This window comes from Dipodomys merriami, unplaced genomic scaffold (genome assembly GCF_024711535.1).
Source record: "Dipodomys merriami isolate MVZ:Mamm:240054 unplaced genomic scaffold, mDipMer1.0.p SCAF_291, whole genome shotgun sequence".
In the NCBI taxonomy this organism is placed as follows: domain Eukaryota; kingdom Metazoa; phylum Chordata; class Mammalia; order Rodentia; family Heteromyidae; genus Dipodomys; species Dipodomys merriami.
The window spans coordinates 692,950-714,236 of record NW_027204393.1 but is presented as its reverse complement, the minus strand read 5'-3'; the positions used below and the strand labels follow the sequence as shown (position 1 = coordinate 714,236).

Sequence of the window (21,287 nt, the reverse complement as noted above, 5' to 3'; positions counted from 1 at the left end):
ATCTGAGGATCACAGTTCATAGCCAGCCCAGGCAGGAAAGTGCTTGAGACTCTTATCTCCAGTAAACAAATCAGAAAAAGCAAGAAGTGCCAGACTCCGGTAGCTCACTCCTGTAATCCTAGCTACTCAGGAGGCTGAGATCTGAGGATCGAGGTCAAAGCCAGCCCGAGCAGGAAAGTCGGTGAGACTTTTATCTCCAATAAACCACTAGAAAACCGGAAGTGGTGCTGTGGCTCAAGTGGTAGAGTGCTCCCCTTGAGCTGAAGAGCGCAGGGACAGCACCCAAGCCCAGAGTTCAAGCCCCAAGACCGACACACAAAAAAGAAAAAAGAAAAGAAAAAGCCAGAAGTGGCACTGTGGCACAAGTGGTAGAACACCAGCCTTGAGCACAAAGAAGCTCAGGGACGGCATCCAGGCCCCGAGTTTAACCCCAGGACCAGCAAAAAGAAAAAGAAAGAAAGAAAAAAAGAACTGATGGAATTTATAGCCTATGGCAGGATAATGAACTTGCTCAACAAAATAGGGAGAGGAAGATTCTATAAAATAATGAAAAATGTAAAAGCAGTTAAACCTGAGATTATGGTCTAGGACAAATTAAACAAACTGAAACATTCCCAGCAGCAACCCAATTGTAGGTAGATGAGAAAATAAAACCTGTCAATTAGGACGAAGGAGACTCTTAATCTTGGGCCATGCCAATCAGAGGGAAGGCCAGGAAACTTGATTGAAAAATAAATTTTAAAAATACATCTTTTGCCGGGCGCTGGTGGCTCACGCCTGTAATCCTAGCTACTCAGGAGGCTGAGATCTGAGGATCGCGGTTCAAAGCCAGCCCAGGCAGGAAAGACCGTGAGACTCCTATCTCCAATAAACCACCAGAAAACCGGAAGTGGCGCTGTAGCTCAAGTGGTAGAGCGCTCGCCTTGAGCTCTTGACCGACCAAAAATAAATAAATAAATAAAAATTACATCTTTTCCCACAAGTGATAACACTGAAATGTAGTTTTACTGAGTCCCATCTATGTGGAAGTCCTAGCTATCTCTTATCTTTTACAACATTTCTGCTGGCAATGGTTCTTGAACTCAGGATTAGGGTGTTCTTAGCATTTTTGCTTTTAAAATCTATCAGAATCAAATACTCATTAAAAAAAAAAAAACCTATCAGCCAGGCTGTGGTGGTTCATGTCTGTAATCTTAGCTTTCACGAGGCTGAGATTTAAAGAGCAGTGTTTGAAGCCAGCCCAGGCAGGAAAATTCGTGAGACTCTTTTTTTTTTTTTTTTTTGTGAGTCATGGGGCTTGAACTCTGGGCCTGCCTGCTGTCCCTCAGTTCAGCTCAAGGAGAGCACTCTACCACTTGAGCCACAGTGCCACTTCCGGTTTTCTGGGAGGTTTATTGCAGATAAGAATCGCAAGGCCTTTCCTACCTAGGCTGGCTTTGAACCGAGATCCTCAGATCTCAACCTCCTGAGTAGCTAGGTTCACAGGCGTGAGCCACCAGTACCTGGCCTTGAGACTCTTATCTCCAATAAACTACTCAGAAAAAGCTGGAGGTGGTGCTGTGGCTCACATGGTAGAGCGCTAGCCTTGAGCACAAAGAGGCTCAGGGACAATAACCAGGCCCTTAGGACTGACCAAAAAAATTTTTGTCTATATATTAATTTCATTTATCTATGGAAATTGTGGGAAAATCTTCTATTTTGTTATTATTATTATTGCCAGTCCTGAGGTTTGAAAGCTCTACTACTTGGACCACAGCGCCACTTCCAGCTTTTTCTGAGTAGTTTATTGGAAATGTGTCTCACAGACTTTCCTGCCAGGACTGTCTTCACACCATGATCCTCAGACCTCAGCCTCCTGTGTAGCTAGAACTGCAGGTGTGAACCACTTGTGCCCAACAAAGTCTTACCTTTTAACAATGGGAAAGCTGTTGACTCCTCAGTGGGACATGTTAGGTTGGATGTCTGTCTAAGTCTATGACCTGGTGTCCTTCCTTAAGGACCCCTGACATTGTTAAGCTACTACCTATGGTGTTAGGGACTGGGTTGTCGGCTTTGATGGAAAAAGATGTACACTCTGAGTCATATGCTATGTGCTCTTTAGTGTAGGAAGACAGGCACCAAAGGCTCTGAGATTTCTAACTAAGCAACTCAATGGCAGCCATTGGAGGAAGGGAATGAGAGGGAAAGAGGGAACAGCTGACACTAAGTAAAAGGAAAGAAATGTACATATCACCCATTGGGGAAGAAATAGCTGTATTGTCAAAGCTCATAGAATCACAAACTTTATAGACTATGATAAAGACAATTTGCCCATGAAGGCTGGAATGTGTTTGTGACTTTTAAACTAAGTATCACTATCTTACAAGACTATGAAATTTGTGAAATTTATGAATCATTTAATCACAATAAAAATTTTTAAGAAAAAGAGATCATGGGCAATCTACACTCGATAATACAGGGAAAATAAATACCTGTCATCTCATACTATAGAGACTGTCATTTCATACAGTAGCTAAGCACAATAGACTTGGCAGGATCAAGTTTGGTGGAAGTAAGCTGGGCATCGGTGGCTCGCACCTGTAATCCTAGCTACTCAGGAGGCTGATATCTGAGGGTCATGGTTCAAAGGTAGCCCAGGCAGGAAAGTCCGTGAGTCTCTTATCGCCAATTAACTACCAGAAAACCAGAAGTGGCACAGTGGCTTGAGTGGTAGAGCGCTAGCCTTGAGCTGAAGAGCTGAGGGACAGTGTGCAGGCCCAGAGTTCAAGGCCCACGACCGACCAAAAAAAAAAAAAAATGGTGGGAGTGAGCTAGGCAGCATCAGATACATTTGATAGTAACCCAAGTACAAGTGGCTAGATTCAGGGTAGGGTATACCTTTCTTCATACTCCAGGAGAAATGGAAGGCACAGAAATGAGAGATCTTTCTGGCCCCACTGGGAAATGGAGAGGTCTGGAGATGCCAAATAAAAAAAGTCCCTCCTAGTTGGGCACCGGTGGTTCATGCCTGTTACCCTAGCTACTCTTATTTCCAATTAATCATAGAAAAAGCCGGAAGTGGTGCTGTATCTCAAATGGTAGAGTACTAGCCTTGAGCAAAAGTTGCTTAGGGACAGCATCTAGGTAGAGTTCTAGTGTTAAGACCAGCAAAAACAAAAACAAACAAACAAAAAACAAATACAAGGCCCTCTTTGTCATGCAGATAGGGGACTTACACATTACCAACCCCCCAACCCCCACCCCGTGTGTAACATAAACTGTTGAAGCCATTTCAGGTATTGGTGGATCACAGCCTGTAAATCTAGATATTCAAGATTTAAGGATTGAAGTTTGAAGCCTGCCCTAGCAAGAAAGTCTGTGAGACTCATTTCTTTTTTCTTTTTTGCCAGTCCTGGGACTTGAACTCAGGGCCTGGCACTCTACCACTTGAGCCATAGTACCACTTCCACTTCCAGTTTTCTGGTGGTTAATTGAAGATAAGAGACTCTTGGACTTCCTTGCCTGGTCTAGCTTCAAAACACAATCCTCAATTCTCAGCCTCCTGGGTAGCTGGGATTATAGGTGTGTGCCACCAGTGCCTGGCTCAGCAGGCTCTTCTTCAAGAACCTGTCATAGGCCTTTCAACTAGAAAAAACTTTAACCTATAGATGTCCATGAGCATAATGGGATGCCTGTAGGTGTGCTTACCCAATCTTGGGACCAGCCAAGTTTGTGTAGGCATCTTAGCAAAGAAATGGATGTTGTATTATAAAGATTTTTTTTTTTTGGGTCCAGTCGTGGGGCCTGAACTCTGGGCCTGGGCGCTGTCCCTCAGCTCTTCAGCTCAAGGCTAGCACTCTACCACTTGAGCCATAGCGCCACTTCCGGCTTTTTTCTTTTTTCTTAAGTGGTGCTGAGGAATTGAACCCAGGGTCTCATGCATGCAAGGCAAGCGCTCTACCACGGAGCCACCTTCCCAGCCCAAAAGCTTTATTTTTTAAATCTACTTTTTTGTTTTGTGTTCTGTTTTGAATGAATTTTAGTTTAAACTTGCCTTTTATTGTTAGAACTTTATTGTTATATATCTTTGTATTTTTAACCTTTCTCTGTTACTTGGTTTAAAGGTGTCTTTTATAGGTAATATTTAAGTTTAATTAAAAAAGGACAGAGAAAAAGAACTGAATGTTGTAGCTAAGTGATGACTAGGCTGCCTGCGAGCTATGGCTGCCATCCATGACCTTTCTAGTCCCCCAAGGCAACGAAACACTCAGTGCTTAAAACACTGGCAGTGTTTTAAAAACCGGCAGGACTTGATTGTACACACTTCTCATAAGGTATCAGGCTATTTGCCTGAAAGGAAGCCTAAGGCACTCTGAAAGCAGGCTTCTCTGATACCAAGCCTTGCCGTTGGAAGTGCCAGCTGTCCAAATCCTGCTCTTGGGAGGGCAAGGAGGGGCACAGAAATGGAGTGGTGTTCACTAGACACTGTTGAAAATGAACTCTACAACTAGTGGTTGGAGACAGGAGGGAAAAACCGAGAGTGAGGGAAGGTGTGACATTGTCCCAAATGAAATGTACTCTTTACCTGATTTATGTAAATGTAGCCCCTCTGTACATCACCTTTATAATAACAATAAAAACATTTAAAAATTCTCTTCTCTTAACCTGGCCATGTATCTCCCTGAAGAGTAGGAGACATAGCACATATCTGACTGGGTGATACTTCTGCAGACACAAGTAGATAGAGAATATTTGAGAAATTGCCCCTGACTCTGTTTGTGTGTGTGTGTGTGTGTGTGTGTGTGTGTGTGTGTGTGTGTGTGTGTGTGTGTGTGTGTGTGTGTGTGTGTGTGTGTGTGTGTGTGTGTGTGTGTGTGTGTGTGTGTGTGTGTGTGCCGGTGCTGTCCCTCAGCTTTTGTGCTCAAGGCTAGCACTCTACCACTTGAGCCACAGCACCACTTCTGGCTCTTTGTTGGTTAATTGGAGATAAGAGTCTTATGGATTTTCCTGCTTGGGCTGGCTTCAAACTGCAATCCTCATATTGAGGCCTCTTGAATAGCTAGTATTATACCTGTGAGCCTCCAGCACCCAGCTCCTGATCCAGTACTTTTGTGGAATGGGAGTCCAGAAGGCAGGAAAGAGAAAAGGGGGAAATGTCACAAAGTCTCAGGCTGGCCCACCATCCTGAGGCTACCGCCAGGGGAGTTTCTTGCCTGTTTTAGACAAGCCAACGATAACCTGACAAATTGCCTAAAGGGAGGAGAAAAAAAAGGAGGGTTAGGGTTAACGCAATAGCTCCAACAAGACTCAGAGGGACAAGCCATTTTTTTCCTGAGTGACACTTTCTCTTTGTTAAATTAGCTCTTTTGCTAAATAAACACTGCTAAATAAACTATTTCCTCACAGTAATTGCCTTCTGTGTTCCTGGACTTATTTCTATGTTGTCAGAGAACAAGAACCCACCACACCGCACTCATGCATTGTTAGCCCAACGAGCTCCCTTCCCACAGCTTAGCACACTCCTTCCCCTCTCCACAGCTTAGCATGCTCCCTTCTTAGGCAACACTAGGTCCATTTAGTAAAGGCAGTAGATAATCAGCCTCCAACCCTCCCACCACCCTTTGTCTTGAGATGGCACCCCTCTGGGGCAGCTACCACCATTTAAGGCAGCAAGAGCCCCTTAGAGTGAGCTTCAGGTCTGGGCAGCTGCAGAGCCCCTTATCGACTACTTGGGCAGCAGTCATAAATCCTGGTCCACCATGATAAGGCCCCTGGTCCTCACATCCACACCAGGGTCTCTGCCTCCTAGCCCCTTCTAAACCTCAGTAGGTTTATAGGGCACCTCAGACAAACAGTTCTTCTCACTTCTCACTTGTGAGAAGGGGTATTGCCAGTCCCTTGGCTGGCAACAAACCTTTTCTTTGTTCTTTGTACCTGGATGTCTGCATGATTTTCTGCAAAGTCTAATTTACTCTAACAGGCATCAATGGTAACTCTTCCAGATACTGGTGCTCTTCTCCCAGGCAGGAGTGCACGTAAGTAACTCTTCTGACTCAAGCAACGGAGCTTAGTGAGAAGAAAAGGATCAATGGATACAGAGTTTAATCATGCTTTTCTGGTCTTCTACATCAGAGCTCCTGGCAAATGTACAATTCCTCAGAGGGAAAGTTCTCTTTACTGTGAAGAGATACTTCTCAGGGATGGGACCCAAGGATAAAACATTGATATAAAAGGTTCCTGCTGTAAACCTCAAAGACTTGCTCATCAAAACTCCCTATGCTAAAAGGGATAGGATTTAGCTTCTTATATGTGTACCAGGTATATTTTGTCCTTCCTAAAATTTAGAGGGTCAATTATAATACTTCAAACAACCATTTCTTCAGGGCTGGTTTCTAAGTTAGGTTCTTATTAGAACAGTACCAAATGATCTGTAGAAAAACACAGAAAGTGGTCTCCCTCAAACTGTCCTCAATAATGTGGACTGTGGCAGCCATGGCCGTAATATAAACCTATAATGGATGCAAGAAACAGCTCAAGATGTTGGGTATTCTATAGGAATGAGGATACCAACTCAAAAGGAACTTGGTAAAGGAAAGTTTACTTCTGAAGGATACATTAGCCAGAAATTTGTCAAGCAAGCACAAGAACAGGCACACTGCGCCCTTTTTATCCTTAAATCAGAAGCCCTGCCCCTCTGTTCAGATTGGCTGAGCTCAGGTTCCCAATCTGCAAAGGATATGGCTTAATTAACAGGAAGTAATTAAAATTCAAGGAGCTATTAATAGGATATTTTAATTAAAGTGCAGTGGGAAAAGGATGTAACTAAAATGTAATTAACAAGGCCCAAACCATCTGGCCAAAGCAGGAATTTTTCAGAAAAATTTCACAAGATAAACAGAAAGGAAATCAATTACTTTGATAGAAAAGACTTTTCTCATGTGGAAAAGCCTGGTGGCAGGAGATAACATAACTAAGGTTATTGGAGATAAGAGTCTCATAGGCTTTCCTGCCTAGGCTGGCTTTGAACCATAACCCTCAGACTTCAGTCTCCTGAGTAGCTAGGATTACAGGTGTGAGCCACAGGTACCTGGCTAGGAGCCTTTTCTGATATAAGAAAAACTGTCTTTTTATTTTTTTAATTAATTAACTAATTAATTAATTAATTTTTTGGTCCGGTTGTGGGGCCTGAACTCTGGTCCTGGACACTGTCCCTCAGCTCTTCAGCTGAAGGCTAGCGCTCTACCATTTGAGCCACAGCACCACTTCCATTTTTTTTCTTTTTTTGCTTATGCAAAAAAAATTTTTTTTAAATTAAAAAAAAATTTTAAATCAAATTATGTTGCTTGAAAGACCCTGCTCTGGCTGGGAAAGTGGCTCAGTGGTAGAGCACTTGCCTTGCCTTGCATGCTCGAGGCCCTGGGTTCGATTCCTCAGCACCACATAAGAAAAAAGCCGGAAGTGGCGCTGTGGCTCAAGTGGTAGAGTGCTAGCCTTGAGCTGAAGAGCTGAGGGACAGCGCCCAGGCCCAGAGTTCAGGCCCCACGACCGGACCCCCCCCCCCCAAAAAAAAAAGAAAGTAAGAAAGTAAAACTGGGAAAAAAAAAAAAGACCCTGCTCTGGTCTGAAAGGGAAAGAGGACTGCTTTAAGGATTTTTTAAAAATTGTTATTATAAAGGTGATTTACAGTTACGTAAGTCAGGCAAAGAGTATAGGAACTTTTAAGTATAAAGCTTTGTGTTAATTGATTTTTCCAACAGAATTAAGACATACCTCAGAAGACATATCTTAGACTGATCAAGAATAGGTGAGTATATGGGCAAGCTTTGAGACCATGTACTGTTAATCTTTTTTTTTTTTTTTATTTTTTATTTTATTTTTTTTTTTTTTTGTCCGGTCGTGGGGCCTGAACTCTGGGCCTGGGCGCTGTCCCTCAGCTCTTCAGCTCAAGGCTAGCGCTCTACCACTATGAGCCACAGCGCCACTTCCGGCTTTTTTCTTTTTGTTTATGTGGTGCTGAGGAATCGAACCCAGGGCCTCGAGCATGCAAGGCAAGCGCTCTACCACTGAGCCACCTTCCCAGCCCCTGTACTGTTAATCTTATTTCAAAGTCTTTTAATGGTCACCTGATGTAAATACATCTTATCTTATTCAAACTAGCCAATCCAGAGCAGATTGTAAACCTGAGCTCAACCAATCTGAGCAGAGGGGGCAGGACCTGCTGAGTTAGGAATAAATAGGGGAGCAGCCTGATTTCTGTGTGCTTGCTTACAAGAGTTTTGGCTGGTGGCCCACCATCTTTATTTTTATTTTGTTGGTGGTGGGCTTGAACTCTGGGCCTGGTCGCTGTCCCTGAGCTCTTTCAGCTCAAGGCAAGTGCTCTACCACTTAGGCCACAGTGCCACTTCTGGTTTTCTGGTGGTTAATTGGAGATAAGAGTATCAGATTTGGGGGTGGGAAGGTAAAGTGCTTGCCTTGCATGCCTGAGGCCCTGGGTTTGATTCCTCAGCACCACATAAGCAAAAAGAAAAAAAAAGCCGGAAGTGGTGCTGTGGCTCAAGTGGTAGAGCGTTAGCCTTGAGCTGAAGAGCTGAGGGACAGTGCCCAGGCCCAGATTTCAGGCCCCATGACCGGAACCCCCCCCCCCAAAAAAAAAAGAGTCTCAGACTTTCCTGCCTGGCTTTGAACTACGATCCTAAGATCTCAGCCTACAGAGTAGCTAGGATTACAAGTGTGAGCCACTAGTGCCCTGCTTGGTGCACCATTTTGTAGAAGTAAATTTTGCCTTGCTGAGACAGGTCTTTTATTTTCGTGTCTAATGTGGCTGCCGTGGTTCTTGGAAAGTATAACACTGGCTTGTTAGAATTCCTGTTAAGTCTATACTGCTGGATGCTGGTGGCTCACGCCTGTAATCCTAGCTCCTTAGGAGGCTGAGCAATAAGGATTGCAATCGAAGACAGTTTATGCTGGAAAGTCTATAAGACTTTTATCTCCAATTAACTACCAAACACAGGAGGTAGTGTTGTGGCTGAAGTGATGAAGCACTAGCTTTGAACACAAAAACTCAGGGACAGTGCTTAGGCCTTGAGTTCAGGCCCCAGGACCAGAACCAAAAAGTAAAAATAAATAAAGAAAAAGAAAAAAGAGACACTAACTGTACAAAAACGGTTACTCAGAAATAAGTAATTTTATCACTGCTAAGAAGCCAGCCCAGGAAGAAAAATCTGAGACTCCCAATTAACTAGCATAAAGCAAACCAGGAGCAGATGGCTCTGTAATCCTAGCTACTCAGGAGGCTGAGATCTGAGGATTGAGGTTGGAAGCCAGCCGGGCCAGGAAAGTCTTTGAGACTCTAATCTCCAATTCATCCCCAGAAAACCAACAAGTGGTCGAGTGCTAACCCTGAGCATAAAGAGGCCCAGGGACCGTTCCCAGGCTCTGAGTTCAAACTCTGGACCAGCCAAAATAAAAAAAAGCAAACAGCCAGAAGTAGAGGTGTGGCTCAAGCGGTGGAGTGCCAGCCTTGGATCTGGACGCAGGCGCTAAATTTCAAGCTACTCCAACAGCATAGAGGGGGAAAAAACCCAACAAAAACAGAGTGAGCCACACCCCGGGGAGAGCGGGTGCTCGCGGTGCCTCTGACGGCGGAACCCTCGGCGGCCGGGAGAGTTGCCGGCCGAGCCCCGCAGCCAGCGCACGCGGCGCTGCCGGCCCTCGGGGCGGCGCGCTCCTGCGGTCGGGCCGGCTGCTGCGGGGCCTTGCTTTGCCGTCCTCGGCTGCTCCCGCGGGGCCGACATCCCCCGCTCGCCCTCCGTCCGCGAGATGCTGCTGCTGGCTTTCGGCGGCCGGTGGGCGGCTGCTTGGCGGCCGGTTGGGAAGAGGACCGCAGCGTGGGCAGCCGCGGCGCTGCGAGGCCCCAGCGCGGCCGTCTCGCGAGCGGCCTCCTGCCGCGCGCCCTCGGGGCTGGTCGGCGGCGGGAGCGCGGGGTCGCCAGGCGCCGCGCCGCTTCTCCCGTGGCCCGGGCGAGCGCAGGTCGGCCGTCTCGGGCTTGGGTGAGGGGGGAGCGGGCATGGCGTGGGCCCGGGAGCCTCCGCGGCCTCCCCGTCCGGCCTGGTGCGCGCGGGCTGCGCGGGTGCGGCAGGCCGAGGCCCGGGCCGGGGTCAGCCCTGGGCCTCGCGCTTTCAGCACGGTGGGAACGCCGCCGGAAAGTGGTGACTTTTTCCTTTTATTAGTTAAGTTTTACCATGGGGGGGGGGGGAACAAGCATGCGTTTTGCATTTCGATCTGTGGGCCCCGTGAAATCCCCTTTTAGAAGTTCCCAGGACTCCTTTGTTTCTGTAAGAATTTGATGTAACGTTTCAAGTAAAACCTTCTCCATGTTAATGAAGGAGGAGGCACGCCGAGGCACACCTGTAATCTCAGCACACCCTGTCCTCTGTGTGGATCCCGGGGCTGGAGGATTGTGTGCTCCAGCCTGCGCTACATTAGTGAGACCCTTTGTCAAAGAATCAGTGAATGAATGGAATAGGGGATGCAAGATTCTTTACAAAGTTATTTGCTCTCTTTTTAAAACTACAAGCCATAATGCAAGGTTTGGCTTTGCAGATTGTTTTGCTTAGATAAATGTATTAAAATTAATTTTATTTATGCTAGCAGGTGCTCCACCACTGTGCTATACTCTGATGACTAACCAATGTGTTTAAGCCTAATGCACATGATATTCTTTTTTTTTTTTTTTGGGTCCGGTCGTGGGGCCTGAACTCTGGGCCTGGGCGCTGTCCCTCAGCTCTTCAGCTCAAGGCTAGTGCTCTACCACTTGAGCCACAGCGCCACTTCCGGCTTTTTTCTTTTTGCTTATGTGGTGCTGAGGAATCGAACCCAGGGCCTTGAGCATGCAAGGCAAGCGCTCTACCACTGAGCCACCTTCCCAGCCCCTCACATGATATTCTTGTTAAGACAATTCCACCTTTGTTGTTGGTGGTGGTGGTCATGGGTCTTGAACTCTGGGCCTAGACGCTGTCCCTGAGCTCTTCAGCTCAAGGAGAGTACTGTGCCACTTGAGCCACAGTGCCACTTCCAGTTTTCTGGTGGTTTATTCGAGATTATAGTCTCACCGCCTTTCCTTGCCTGGGTTGGCTTTGAACCACGATCCTCAGATCTCAGCTTCCTTAGTAGATAGGATTATAGGCGTGAGCCACCAGCATCTGGCTCACTTCCACTATTCTTTTTTTTTTTTAAATGTGTTCAAGGTGACACTAGATGCAAAAGTCTGAGAGCTGAGATGCAAACATACTAAGCTCCAACTTAGCAGATTTCTACTTATGACTGGAATTAAGCAAAACTATTATGGTATGCGGTTTAATCTGTAGATTTGGGCAGTTTATTAAAACAAACTTTTAAAATGTAAAATTTAATTTATTGTGCACTCATTATGGATTCCTTGTGTCAATAGATTCCTAGTTGTTGGCAAGGATGTGTTCGATGCATACATACACAGCTTGACAAATCAGAAGATGGAAGGCTGATTTATACTGGGAATCTGTCTCGTGCAGTATTTGGTGGGTAATCAGAAGTGAGGATATTTCTTGTATTTCCTTTCAATATGTGTATACATATGTATTTTTTTACTCATTGTTTTAGCATCTTTCAATTATATAAGACTATTATAACTTTTTTAGAAGACTGTTTCTAAGAGAGTGAGACTTAAGTGTCTCTCTGTCTCCTCCCCCTGCCCGTCCCTGCCTCCCCATCCCCCCTCCTGTTGTGGGGCTTGACTGGCACCAAAAAGAAAAAAAAGTTAGCATATATTACTTGCACAGAGGCTTTACTATGGTAATTGATGCCTGCATTTGTTATATTTGGTCAGGTTAACCTCACCTATGACTGTCTCCACATTCCTCTACCCTCTTGTTCATTAATTTTCAGTGAGTTTCTTCTGCTATCTTCATAATAGACACTATATATTTTAATCATTCAATGAATGATATTTTTTAATTTTTAAATTTTTTTTTTTGTTGGTCCTGGGGCTTCAACTCTGGGCCTGGGCGCTGTCCCTCAGCTCTTCAGCTCAAGGCTAGCACTCTACCACTTGAGCCACAGTGCCACTTCCAGTTTTCTGAGTGGTTTATTGGAGATAGGAGCCTCACAGACTTTCCTGCTCAGGCTGGCTTTAAACTGTGATCCTCAGATCTCAGCATGAGCCATCAGCACTGGCCTTGTCCTTAACTCTTAATCTTACTGCCTAAGCCTTCTGAGTTCTAGACATTTGTTTAAAAAGTCAATACATGGGGCTGGAAAGATGGCTCAATAGTAGAGTGCTTGCCTTGCATGCATGAGGCCCTGGGTTCGATTCCTCAGCACCACATAAGCAGAAAAAGCCAGGAGTGGTGCTGTGACTCAAATGGAGTTGAAGAGCTGAGGGACAGTGCCCAGACCCAGAGTTCAGGCCCCACAAAAAAAAAAAGGTCAATACATAAAGTGAAATGTAGAGCAGGTTCTTTCTAGAAAGGGGAAAATAGAAATTAGTTTTGGTGTGGGTAGGACATAGTATTTGTGGGCTGGTATAACTTCATGATAATTTTGTTTATTTTTACAATTTTAACTTATAGAGAAATTTAGTGTTTAAATTATTTTAGTGTTAGAAAGACACTAGCAGATCAGTATTTTCTGTGGCAATTGAAGAGAGCCATTAAGGTAGAGGTATCATTCTTGGCAATTCCCCAAATTGCCATATGGGTACATATTTCATAGTTCTCGGTTATTGATTCATAAATAATTAGAGATGTCATTGAAGTATTTGCTATGTATTGTGTCAGGGGCTTTGTGTTGGAATGTTATTCAAATATAAGGTGGAACAAATGCCTCATAATAATCCTATTTATAAAATTATACAATAGATTTGAGTTCAAGAGGCAGGTTATATATTATTTTCAGACTAAGGAGAGAAAGAACAGAAAAGACCACATCAAGATGGCTTTCCTTCTGGATGAGTTAAGTAGAATTTGAATATGAAGAAAGAAGGGCATCCCAGGCACCGAAGTAGTATTGAAGAAAGATACAACAGCGAAAGCCACTAGATGATGGTGGCTCATGCCTGTAATCCTAGCTGCTTGGGAGATTGAGATCTGAGCATCTTATTTCAAAGCCAGCTCTGCCATGAGACTTTTTTTTTTGTCAGTCGTGGGCCTTGAACTCTGGGCCTGAGCGCTGTCTCTAGCTCTTCAGCTCAAGGCTTTCGCTCTACCACTTGAGCTACAGCGCCACTTCCAGTTTTCTGGTGGTTTATTGGAGATAAGAATTTTACAGACTTTCCTGCCAGGGCTGGCTTTGAACTTCCATCTTCAGATCTCAGCCTCCTGAGTAGCTAGGATTACAGGTGTGAGCCACCGGCGCCCGGCTGCCATGAGACTCATCTCCAGTTATGCACCAAAATAGCCAGAAGTAGAGCTGTGGTTCAAGTGGCAGAGAACCTTGAACGAAAAAGCTCAGAGACAGGGTATAGGCCCTGAGTTCAAGTCCCATGTTCAGTACAAAGTAAAAAAAATACTAATTACAGGGGCTGGAGGTATGTATGAAGTGGTAAAGTGCCTTTACAGTAAGTATGAGGGCCTGCATTCAAACCCCAGTACTCCCCAAATAGCCTTTAGTTGGTCACTTATGTGATTCATGCCTATAATCCTACCTACTCTCAGGAGGCTGAGATTGGGAGGATTGAGGTTTGAAGGCAACCTGGGCAGAAAACCTATGAGACTACATCTCCATAAAACTAGCAAAAGCCAGCTGGGCGCTGGTGGCTCACACCTGTAATCCTACCTACTCAGGAGGCTGAGATCTGAAGATCGAAGTTCAAAGCCAGCCCAAGCAGGAAAGTCCCTGAGAATCCTATCTCCAATAAACCACCAGAAAACTGGAAGTGGCGCTGTGGCTCAAGTGGTAGAGTGCTAACCTTGAGCTGAAGAGCTCTGGGATAACACCTAGGCCCAGAGTTCAAGCCCCATGACTGACCCTCTCCCCCCCCCCAAAAAAAAAAAACCTAGCAAAAGCCAAGCTGGGGGTATGGCTCAAGTAGTAGAGTTCCATCTGAGCAAGTTCAAGGCCCTGAGTTCAAACCCAAGTACCTGAAAAAGAAAGGAAATAGCAATTATTTCACTCCAGACAAAATAAGATAGTAGATTAGATTTCTGACATACATTTTTATAAATTTAGTGACCTAAAAGAAGAGAAATTTAGCTGATGCCTGTGGCTCATGCCTATAATCCTAGCTACTCAGGAGGCTGAGGTCTGAGGATCACAGTTCAAAGCCAGCTTAGGCCACAAGTCCCCATGAAACTCTTTAATTAACCACTCAAAACCCAGAAGGGAGCTATGGCTCAAAGCGCCCAGGTTCTGAGTTCAAGCCCCTTGACTGACAAAGAACAAATTTGCCAGGCGCCAGTGGCTCACTCCTGTAATCCTAGCTACTCAGGAGGCTGAGATATGAGGATCACGGTTCACAGCCACCCCGGGCAAGAAAGTCCACAAGAGTCTTATCTCCAATAAACCACCAGAAAACTGGAAATGGTGCTGTGGCTCATGTGGTAGAGTACTCACCTTGAGCTGAAGAGCACAGGGACAGCTTCCAGGCCCAGAGTTCAATCCCCATGACTGACCAAAAAAAAAAAACCCCAGCAAAACACAAATTTGCTATATATCTATGTATGTATTTATGTATCTATGTATGTGTATGTATATGTATGTATGTATGTATGTATGTATGTATGTATGTATGTATCTATCTATCTATCTATCTACCTATCTACCTACCTTTTTTTCCAGTCCTGGGGTTTAAACTCAGTGCCTAGGCACTGTCCCTGAGCTGCTTTTGCTCAAGGCTAGTGTTCTACCACTTGAGCCACAGCGCCATTTCTGGCTTTTTCTGTTATGTGGTACTGAGGAATTGAAGCCAGGGCTTCATGCATGCTAGGCAAGCACCCTACCACCAAAAAACATTCCCAGCACCAGAAATTTATTTTGCCACAATTTGGCAGGGAGAAATACAAGATCAAGGTATCGGCAGTGTTATGATGGCTTGCAGGCTCTAGAGAATAATTTTTGCCACTCCTGGTGGTTCCTGGCAGTCATTTGCATTCCTGGGCTTATGGCTGCCATAACTCTAGTCTCTGCTGTAGTCTTCACAGGATAGTCTTCTTTGTCCTATTTTCTGCCTTATTAGGACATTTTCATATGATTTAGGGTTCACTCTAATGCAGCATGATCCCATCTCAATCTTTAAAGTCTGCAGAAACTTATTTCCAAATAAGGTTACATTCTGAAGTTTTGGGTAGACATGAATTTTATGGAGGATACTTTTTGTTTTAACCCACTAGGATATGACAAAGGTATTAGGGAATAGGGAAGGGCTGAGGGAACTTATAATGAGGCCACTTGGTCCTCATTTATCCCACTCATACTGATGTCATAGCAACTACCTGTGGGAAGAAGGAAGCTACTATTTTTAAACTACTAACACCAGATAATTAAACCTTCAGCCAACTGCAGCGTATGGATTTATTCTTTGTTACAGCTTCAGCAGCAGTATGTTATACTTCTAGGTTTGCCAATTTGGGGGAAAACCAGTAGCATACTGTAGTTTCAATTGTGTATTTCTTATGAATGAAGTTTAGTTCTCTCCCCTCCCCCACTACTTTTTTTTTTTTTTTTGGTCAGTTGTAGGGCTTGAACTCTGGGGCTGGGCACTGTCTCTGTGCTCTTCAGCTAAGATGAGTGCTTTACCACTTGAGCCACAGTGCCACTTCAGTTTTTTCTGGTGGTTAATTGGAGATAAGAGTCTCCCAGACTTTCCTGCCTGGGCTGGCTTTGAATCACCATCTAGCTTCAGATCTCAGCCTAGGATTACTGGCACAAGCCACTGGCGCCCGGCTTCCCCATTGCTTTTGAACTCAGTGCCTGGACACTGTCACTTAGTTTTTTTCACTAACAGCTGATGCTCTGTCACTTGAGCCTTAGCTCCTCTTCTGTCTTTTTGATAGTTAATTGGAGATAAGTCTCATGAACTTTCATGCTCTTGCAGGTTTAGAATTGAGATCCTCAGATCTCAGACTCCTGAATAGCTAGAATTACAAGTGTGAGCTGCGGATACCTGGCTGTCCTTGTTGGTATTTTTATCCTTTTGTTTTTTCAAATAAACGTCATAATATTTGTTTTGGATCTCAGTTGTTTAGTTTTCCAAATAGATGGTACTTTGATTACTATCATATTAAAATTGTAAGTTAAAACTAAGAGAAATTAACATCTTAAGTAAATTTGTAAATTAGTGGTAGAGTGTTTGCCTAGCACTCATGAAGCCCTGGGTTCGATTCCTCAGTACCACATACACAGAAAAAGTCAGAAGTAGCACTGTAGCTCAAGTGCTAGAGTGCTAGACTTGAGTAAAAGAAAAAAGAAGCTCAGGGACAGTGGCGCAGGCCCTGAGTTCAAGCCCAGGATTGGTAAAAACAAAAAAACTTGCTGTTTTATTTTTTATTTATTTATTTATTTATTTTGTCAGTTGTGGGGCTTGAACTCTGGGCCTGGGCTCTGTCCCTTAGCTCTTCAGCTCAAGAAAAGGAAGTGCTCTACTTGAACCACAGCATCACTTCTGGTTTTCTGAGTAGTTTATTGGAGATAAGAGTCTCATGGTCTTTCCTGCCCAGGCTGGCTTTGAACCACAATCCTCAGCCTCCTGAGTAGCTAGTATTATGGGCGTGATATTTTATTGTTGGTTGTGGGGTTTGAACTCAGGGCCTGGATGCTGTTTCTTAGCTTTTTTTCTTTTTTTTTCCTCAATGGCTGTCATTCTGCCATTTGAGCCACAGCTCAGCAGTTTAGAGCTAGCTTGGGCTGGGTGCCAGTGGCTTACACCTGTAATCCTAGCTACTCAGGAGGCTGAGAATCACAGTTCAAAGCCAGCCTGGACAGGAAAGTCTGTGAGCCTCATATCTCCAATAAACCACTCCGAAAACTGGAATTGGCACTGTGGCTCAAGTGGTAGAGCACTCACCTTGAGCTGAAGAGGTCAGGGACAGCGCCTAGGCCCAGAGTTCAAGCCTCATGACCAACAGAAACAAAAGCTAGCCTGGGCAGAAATCTGTGAGACTCACTCATGCTAGACAAATATTCTACCACAAAGCTGTGTACCTAGCCCTATCCTTGCTTTCTGTTTTTGTGTTTTGAGACAGGTTCCATTGTGAAGTCCAGGTCTGCTTCCAAATTGAGTTCCTCTGGCATTTCCTTTTCTTCTTTTTATTGTGGTATTGACTATTATACACTAATCTCATAGGTAGATTTTATTATTAATTGTGGAAAATTGCTTAAGAGATTCTGGCATGTAATAAAGCAGTGTAATTTGTATTTCTATCTCATTGTGATGCTTTTTTGTTTGTTTGCTTGTGGTAATACTAGGATTTAAACATTGGTAATGTTTTCATGATGATACACCATAAGAAAGATGAAAGAATTACTAGGATGAATTGATTCTTATATGTAATTTAAAAGTATTAATCATTTTCTCTTTTTTCCCTTTAGGTGTGAAATGTTTCTCTTATTCTACAAGTGTGCTCAGCCTTGCATTTCTACCATACCTGTTTGCACAGAGTAACATTATATTTGGAAGTCTGCCTTTACAAATCTTATTTTATGGCGTCCTAGGAAGCTTTACAGTGATCACCCCAACACTGCTTCACTTCCTTACAAAAGGCTATGTTGTTCGATTATACCATGAGCCCACGACGGACACTTACAAAGCTATTACTTACAGTGTTTTGCTTTCAGAAATGAGCACAGTGTTTCACCAGAATGATGTGAAGATCCCCAACAGTGCACATTTGTTTACCACATTTTATGCAAAAACAAAGTCATTGTTAGTTAATCCCGTGCTCTTTACAAATCCTGATGACTATAACCATCTAATGGGTTATGACAAACCGTTCACTTTTGATACAGAGGAGGCTAGTACAAAGAAACAGCTTGACGATGATTAATGGGCCTTGTTGTGTTTGTAACTACTGTAACTGTAATCTGTGTTTTGGTATATAAGACTGCCTTTTCTTTTTTATTAGTGATTATTAAAAATAACTTGAAACTATTAAACAGCTTCTAATTCATTATCAGAATGATGTTCCTTTGTAATGTTTTAAATGTGAATGTGCAGGTACATACTGGCATATGCATTGATTATATGTTTGGTTGTCTCTGAACTGGGGATTGAATGACAGAAGGAAAAGGAGAGTTATATTTTCTTTGTGTTTGGGTTTTTCTAAATATAGAAATATTTTTTTTCCTACTTAAACTTTTGAGCCAGGCACTTTGGTGACTTGGGCTTATAATCACAGCTACTCAGGAAGCTGAGATCAGGAGGATTGTGATTTGAAGCCAGCTTGTGGAGAAAAGTCCGCACGCCTCTGTCTCCAAAATAACCTGTAAAAAGCTGGGCTGAATGCTGAATGTCTGTAATCATAGCTACACAATAGGCTGAGATCTGAGAAATGAGGTTTGAAACCAGCCAATGTAGGCAAGTCCATAAGACTATTATCTCCAATTAACCACCAAAATCCAAAAGTGGGACTACGGCTTACATGGTGGAAAGCTAGCCTTGAGCAAAAATGTCAGGGACAGTGCCCAGACCCTGAGTTCAAGCCCTAGGATCTACAACAAAGGAAAAAAAAGATGAGCTGGAGTCATGGCCCTAGTGGTTGAGTACCAACCAAACAAGCCAAATGGGATTTCAATTCATGGATTGCTAAATAGAGCACAGGTTTTTGCCTAACTCCTCTGGGATAGTTGCCATAGTAAGAGTGTGCAGTTGAGTTTGTGGTTAGCTGTAAGGGAAAAGGTAAGTCTAAGCAGTGCTATCTTCAGTTGGTTATCCAATTTGTCCTTCCCTTTTGTGTTCTCAGTCAATCATTAGCTCTAAATGGATTTCACAACTCTGGGGATGTGGCTTAAGTAGTAGAATGCCTGTGGAGCCTATGAGTGGCTCTGCAAATCCCAGTACAGCAAACAACAAAAAAGGTTTGGAGACAAATTGAAATGAATGCTTATAGATTGGATTACACTGGTTCATTGTACTCACAGAGATCTTTGTAAGAAGGAAGCTGGGAGTCAGAGAGGATAGGATGATGGAGAAGAGACTGCAGCCCTGCACATTGAACGTGGAAGATTGTAGCAATAGAAGCTGAAAAAGGCATTCTTGCACTAGAGACTCCAGAAGGAGTCAGCTCTGTTGGCACAAACAGTCACGAAAAGACAACTCCCCCCCCCCCCCCCCAAGAAATGTTCGACTGGCTTTTCAGGACATAGGAGCAAAATTCTAGCAGCTGACTTAAAATGACTCTGATAGAACTAAAAACCTCAATAGGCAGAACCTGAAGAATGAATGATGGACCTTGACTAGAAAGAGAGGGGTGTTGTCAGCTGTCAGGGTGGACCATTAATAGAACAGAAACTCCCATTTACAAAATCAAGTTCCAACTAAACTGGTGTACCACATGTGAACTATCCCAGCAAGGCTTGTGGTTACAGGGGTACTTAGTACTGAGTACCAGTACCCAGCCTCCTGAGTACTGTGATTACAAGTATGCCCCACTACAGATAGATAGTGTTAATTATATTTACATTATTGTACCACTGATTGCTAGGAGCCGTTGTTCATCTCCCCCTTTCTCCCCCCCCCCCCCCCCAGTTTCAGTCCTGGGATTTGAACTTAGGGACTTATGTTTTGCTTGTTTTTTTTTTCACTCAAGGCTGGTGCTCTACCATTTTGAGACACAGGTCCACTTCTGGCTTAAATTTAAAAAAAATTTAAATTATTGGGGCTGGGAAGGTGGCTTAGTGGCAGAGTGCTTGCCTTGAGTGCTTGAGGGCCTAGGTTTGATTCCTCAGCACCACATACACATAAAAAACCAGAAGTGGTGCTGTGGCTCAAGTTGTAGAGTGCTAGCCTTGAGCTGAAGAGCTGAGGGACGGCGCCCAGGCCCAGAGTTCAGGCCCCATGACCAACTAAAAAATTAAAAAAAAAATTATTATTATAAAGGTGATGTACAGAGGGGTTGCTGTTTCATAAGTTTGGTAATCAGTATATTTCTTTTGGACAATGGCACCCCTTTATTCTTTCCCAATTTTCCCCTCCCATCCCTGTCCACAAGTTGTATAGTTCATTTTTTAATGTATTTTCTACTGAGTACCATTGCTGCATTTGTTCTCTCTGTAACCCTCCATTTCTGGCTTTTTGCTGGTTAATGGGATCTAAGAGTCTCTTGGATTTATCTGCCCTGACTGGATTTAGACTGGATCCTCAGATCTGTCTCCTGTAACTCAGGAGACAGGGCAATAACTCAGGGCATTACATTCTTACTTGCGTGGGTGGCATTTTTCCATTTGAGCCATGACTCCAGTCCAGCATTTTACTGGTTAATTGGAGATGGAGTTTCACTTTCCTGTTTGGGCTGGCTCTGAACTTGAGTCTTCCAGGCCTCTGCCTTCTGAGTTGCTAAGAATTAAAGGTGTCTGACTCGATTATTTTGCTATGAAGTATACATTTTTGTTGTTTTTGTCAGTCATTGGGCTTGAATTCTGGGCCTGGGTGCTGTCCCTCAGCTCTTCAGCTCAAGGCTAGCACTCTACCACTTTGAGCCATAGCACCACTTCTGGTTTTCTGGTGGTTAATTAGAGATAAGAGTCTCATGGAGGGCTGGGAAGGTGGCTCAGTGGTAGAGCGCTTGCCTTGCATGCCTGAGGCCCTGGGTTCGATTCCTCAGCTCCACATAAGCAAAAAAAAAAAAAAAAAAAAGTGTCATGGACTTTCCTGCCCAGGCTGGCTTTGAACAGCTATCCTCACATTTCAGCTTCCTGAGTAGCTAGGATTACAGGTGTGAGCCACCAGCACCCAGTTTAAACATACAGATTTTAGGCTACTACTCCATGCCTTTTTTTTTTTTAATTCCTAACCCTTAACATCATATGAAGGGTTCCAAGGAGCAAAGCATGAAAATAATAACATTTTTTTTTCTAAAACAGAATGAAAGTCTTGAGGGAAATACATGTCACATTAAATAACATACTATTATTGAGATTCCAAATATTCCCTTGATGGTTCTTAGTTCAGTTGAAGAGCCCTTGGCTATAGTATTGCATGAGGCCATGAGTTCAATTCCTAGCATTACACCAAAACAAATCTAACCAAAACCAAAAAATTTAATCAAGCTCTAGTTTGTATGATGAATAAATTCTGAATCAGAACACATTCTGAGACAGCATAGAACTACCTCAATGTATGG

At 43.8% G+C, this 21,287-nt stretch overlaps 1 protein-coding gene across 2 annotated transcripts; it reads left to right on the top strand.

Moving 5' to 3' along the window:
• Positions 1-9,691: 9,691 nt before the first annotated feature.
• On the top strand, positions 9,692-18,117 carry Tmem70 (transmembrane protein 70). Of its 2 annotated transcripts, none has more exons than XM_070038734.1 (3): positions 9,692-10,008; positions 11,429-11,534; positions 17,539-18,117. In XM_070038734.1, the coding sequence occupies exons 1-3, from the start codon at positions 9,799-9,801 to the stop codon at positions 17,991-17,993; spliced, it is 771 nt and encodes a 256-aa protein (XP_069894835.1). In that variant the 5' UTR covers positions 9,692-9,798; the 3' UTR covers positions 17,994-18,117. The 2 variants fall into 2 exon arrangements, with proteins under 2 accessions (XP_069894835.1, XP_069894836.1); XM_070038735.1 differs by lacking the exon at positions 9,692-10,008 and adding an exon at positions 10,026-10,207.
• Positions 18,118-21,287: the final 3,170 nt, after the last annotated feature.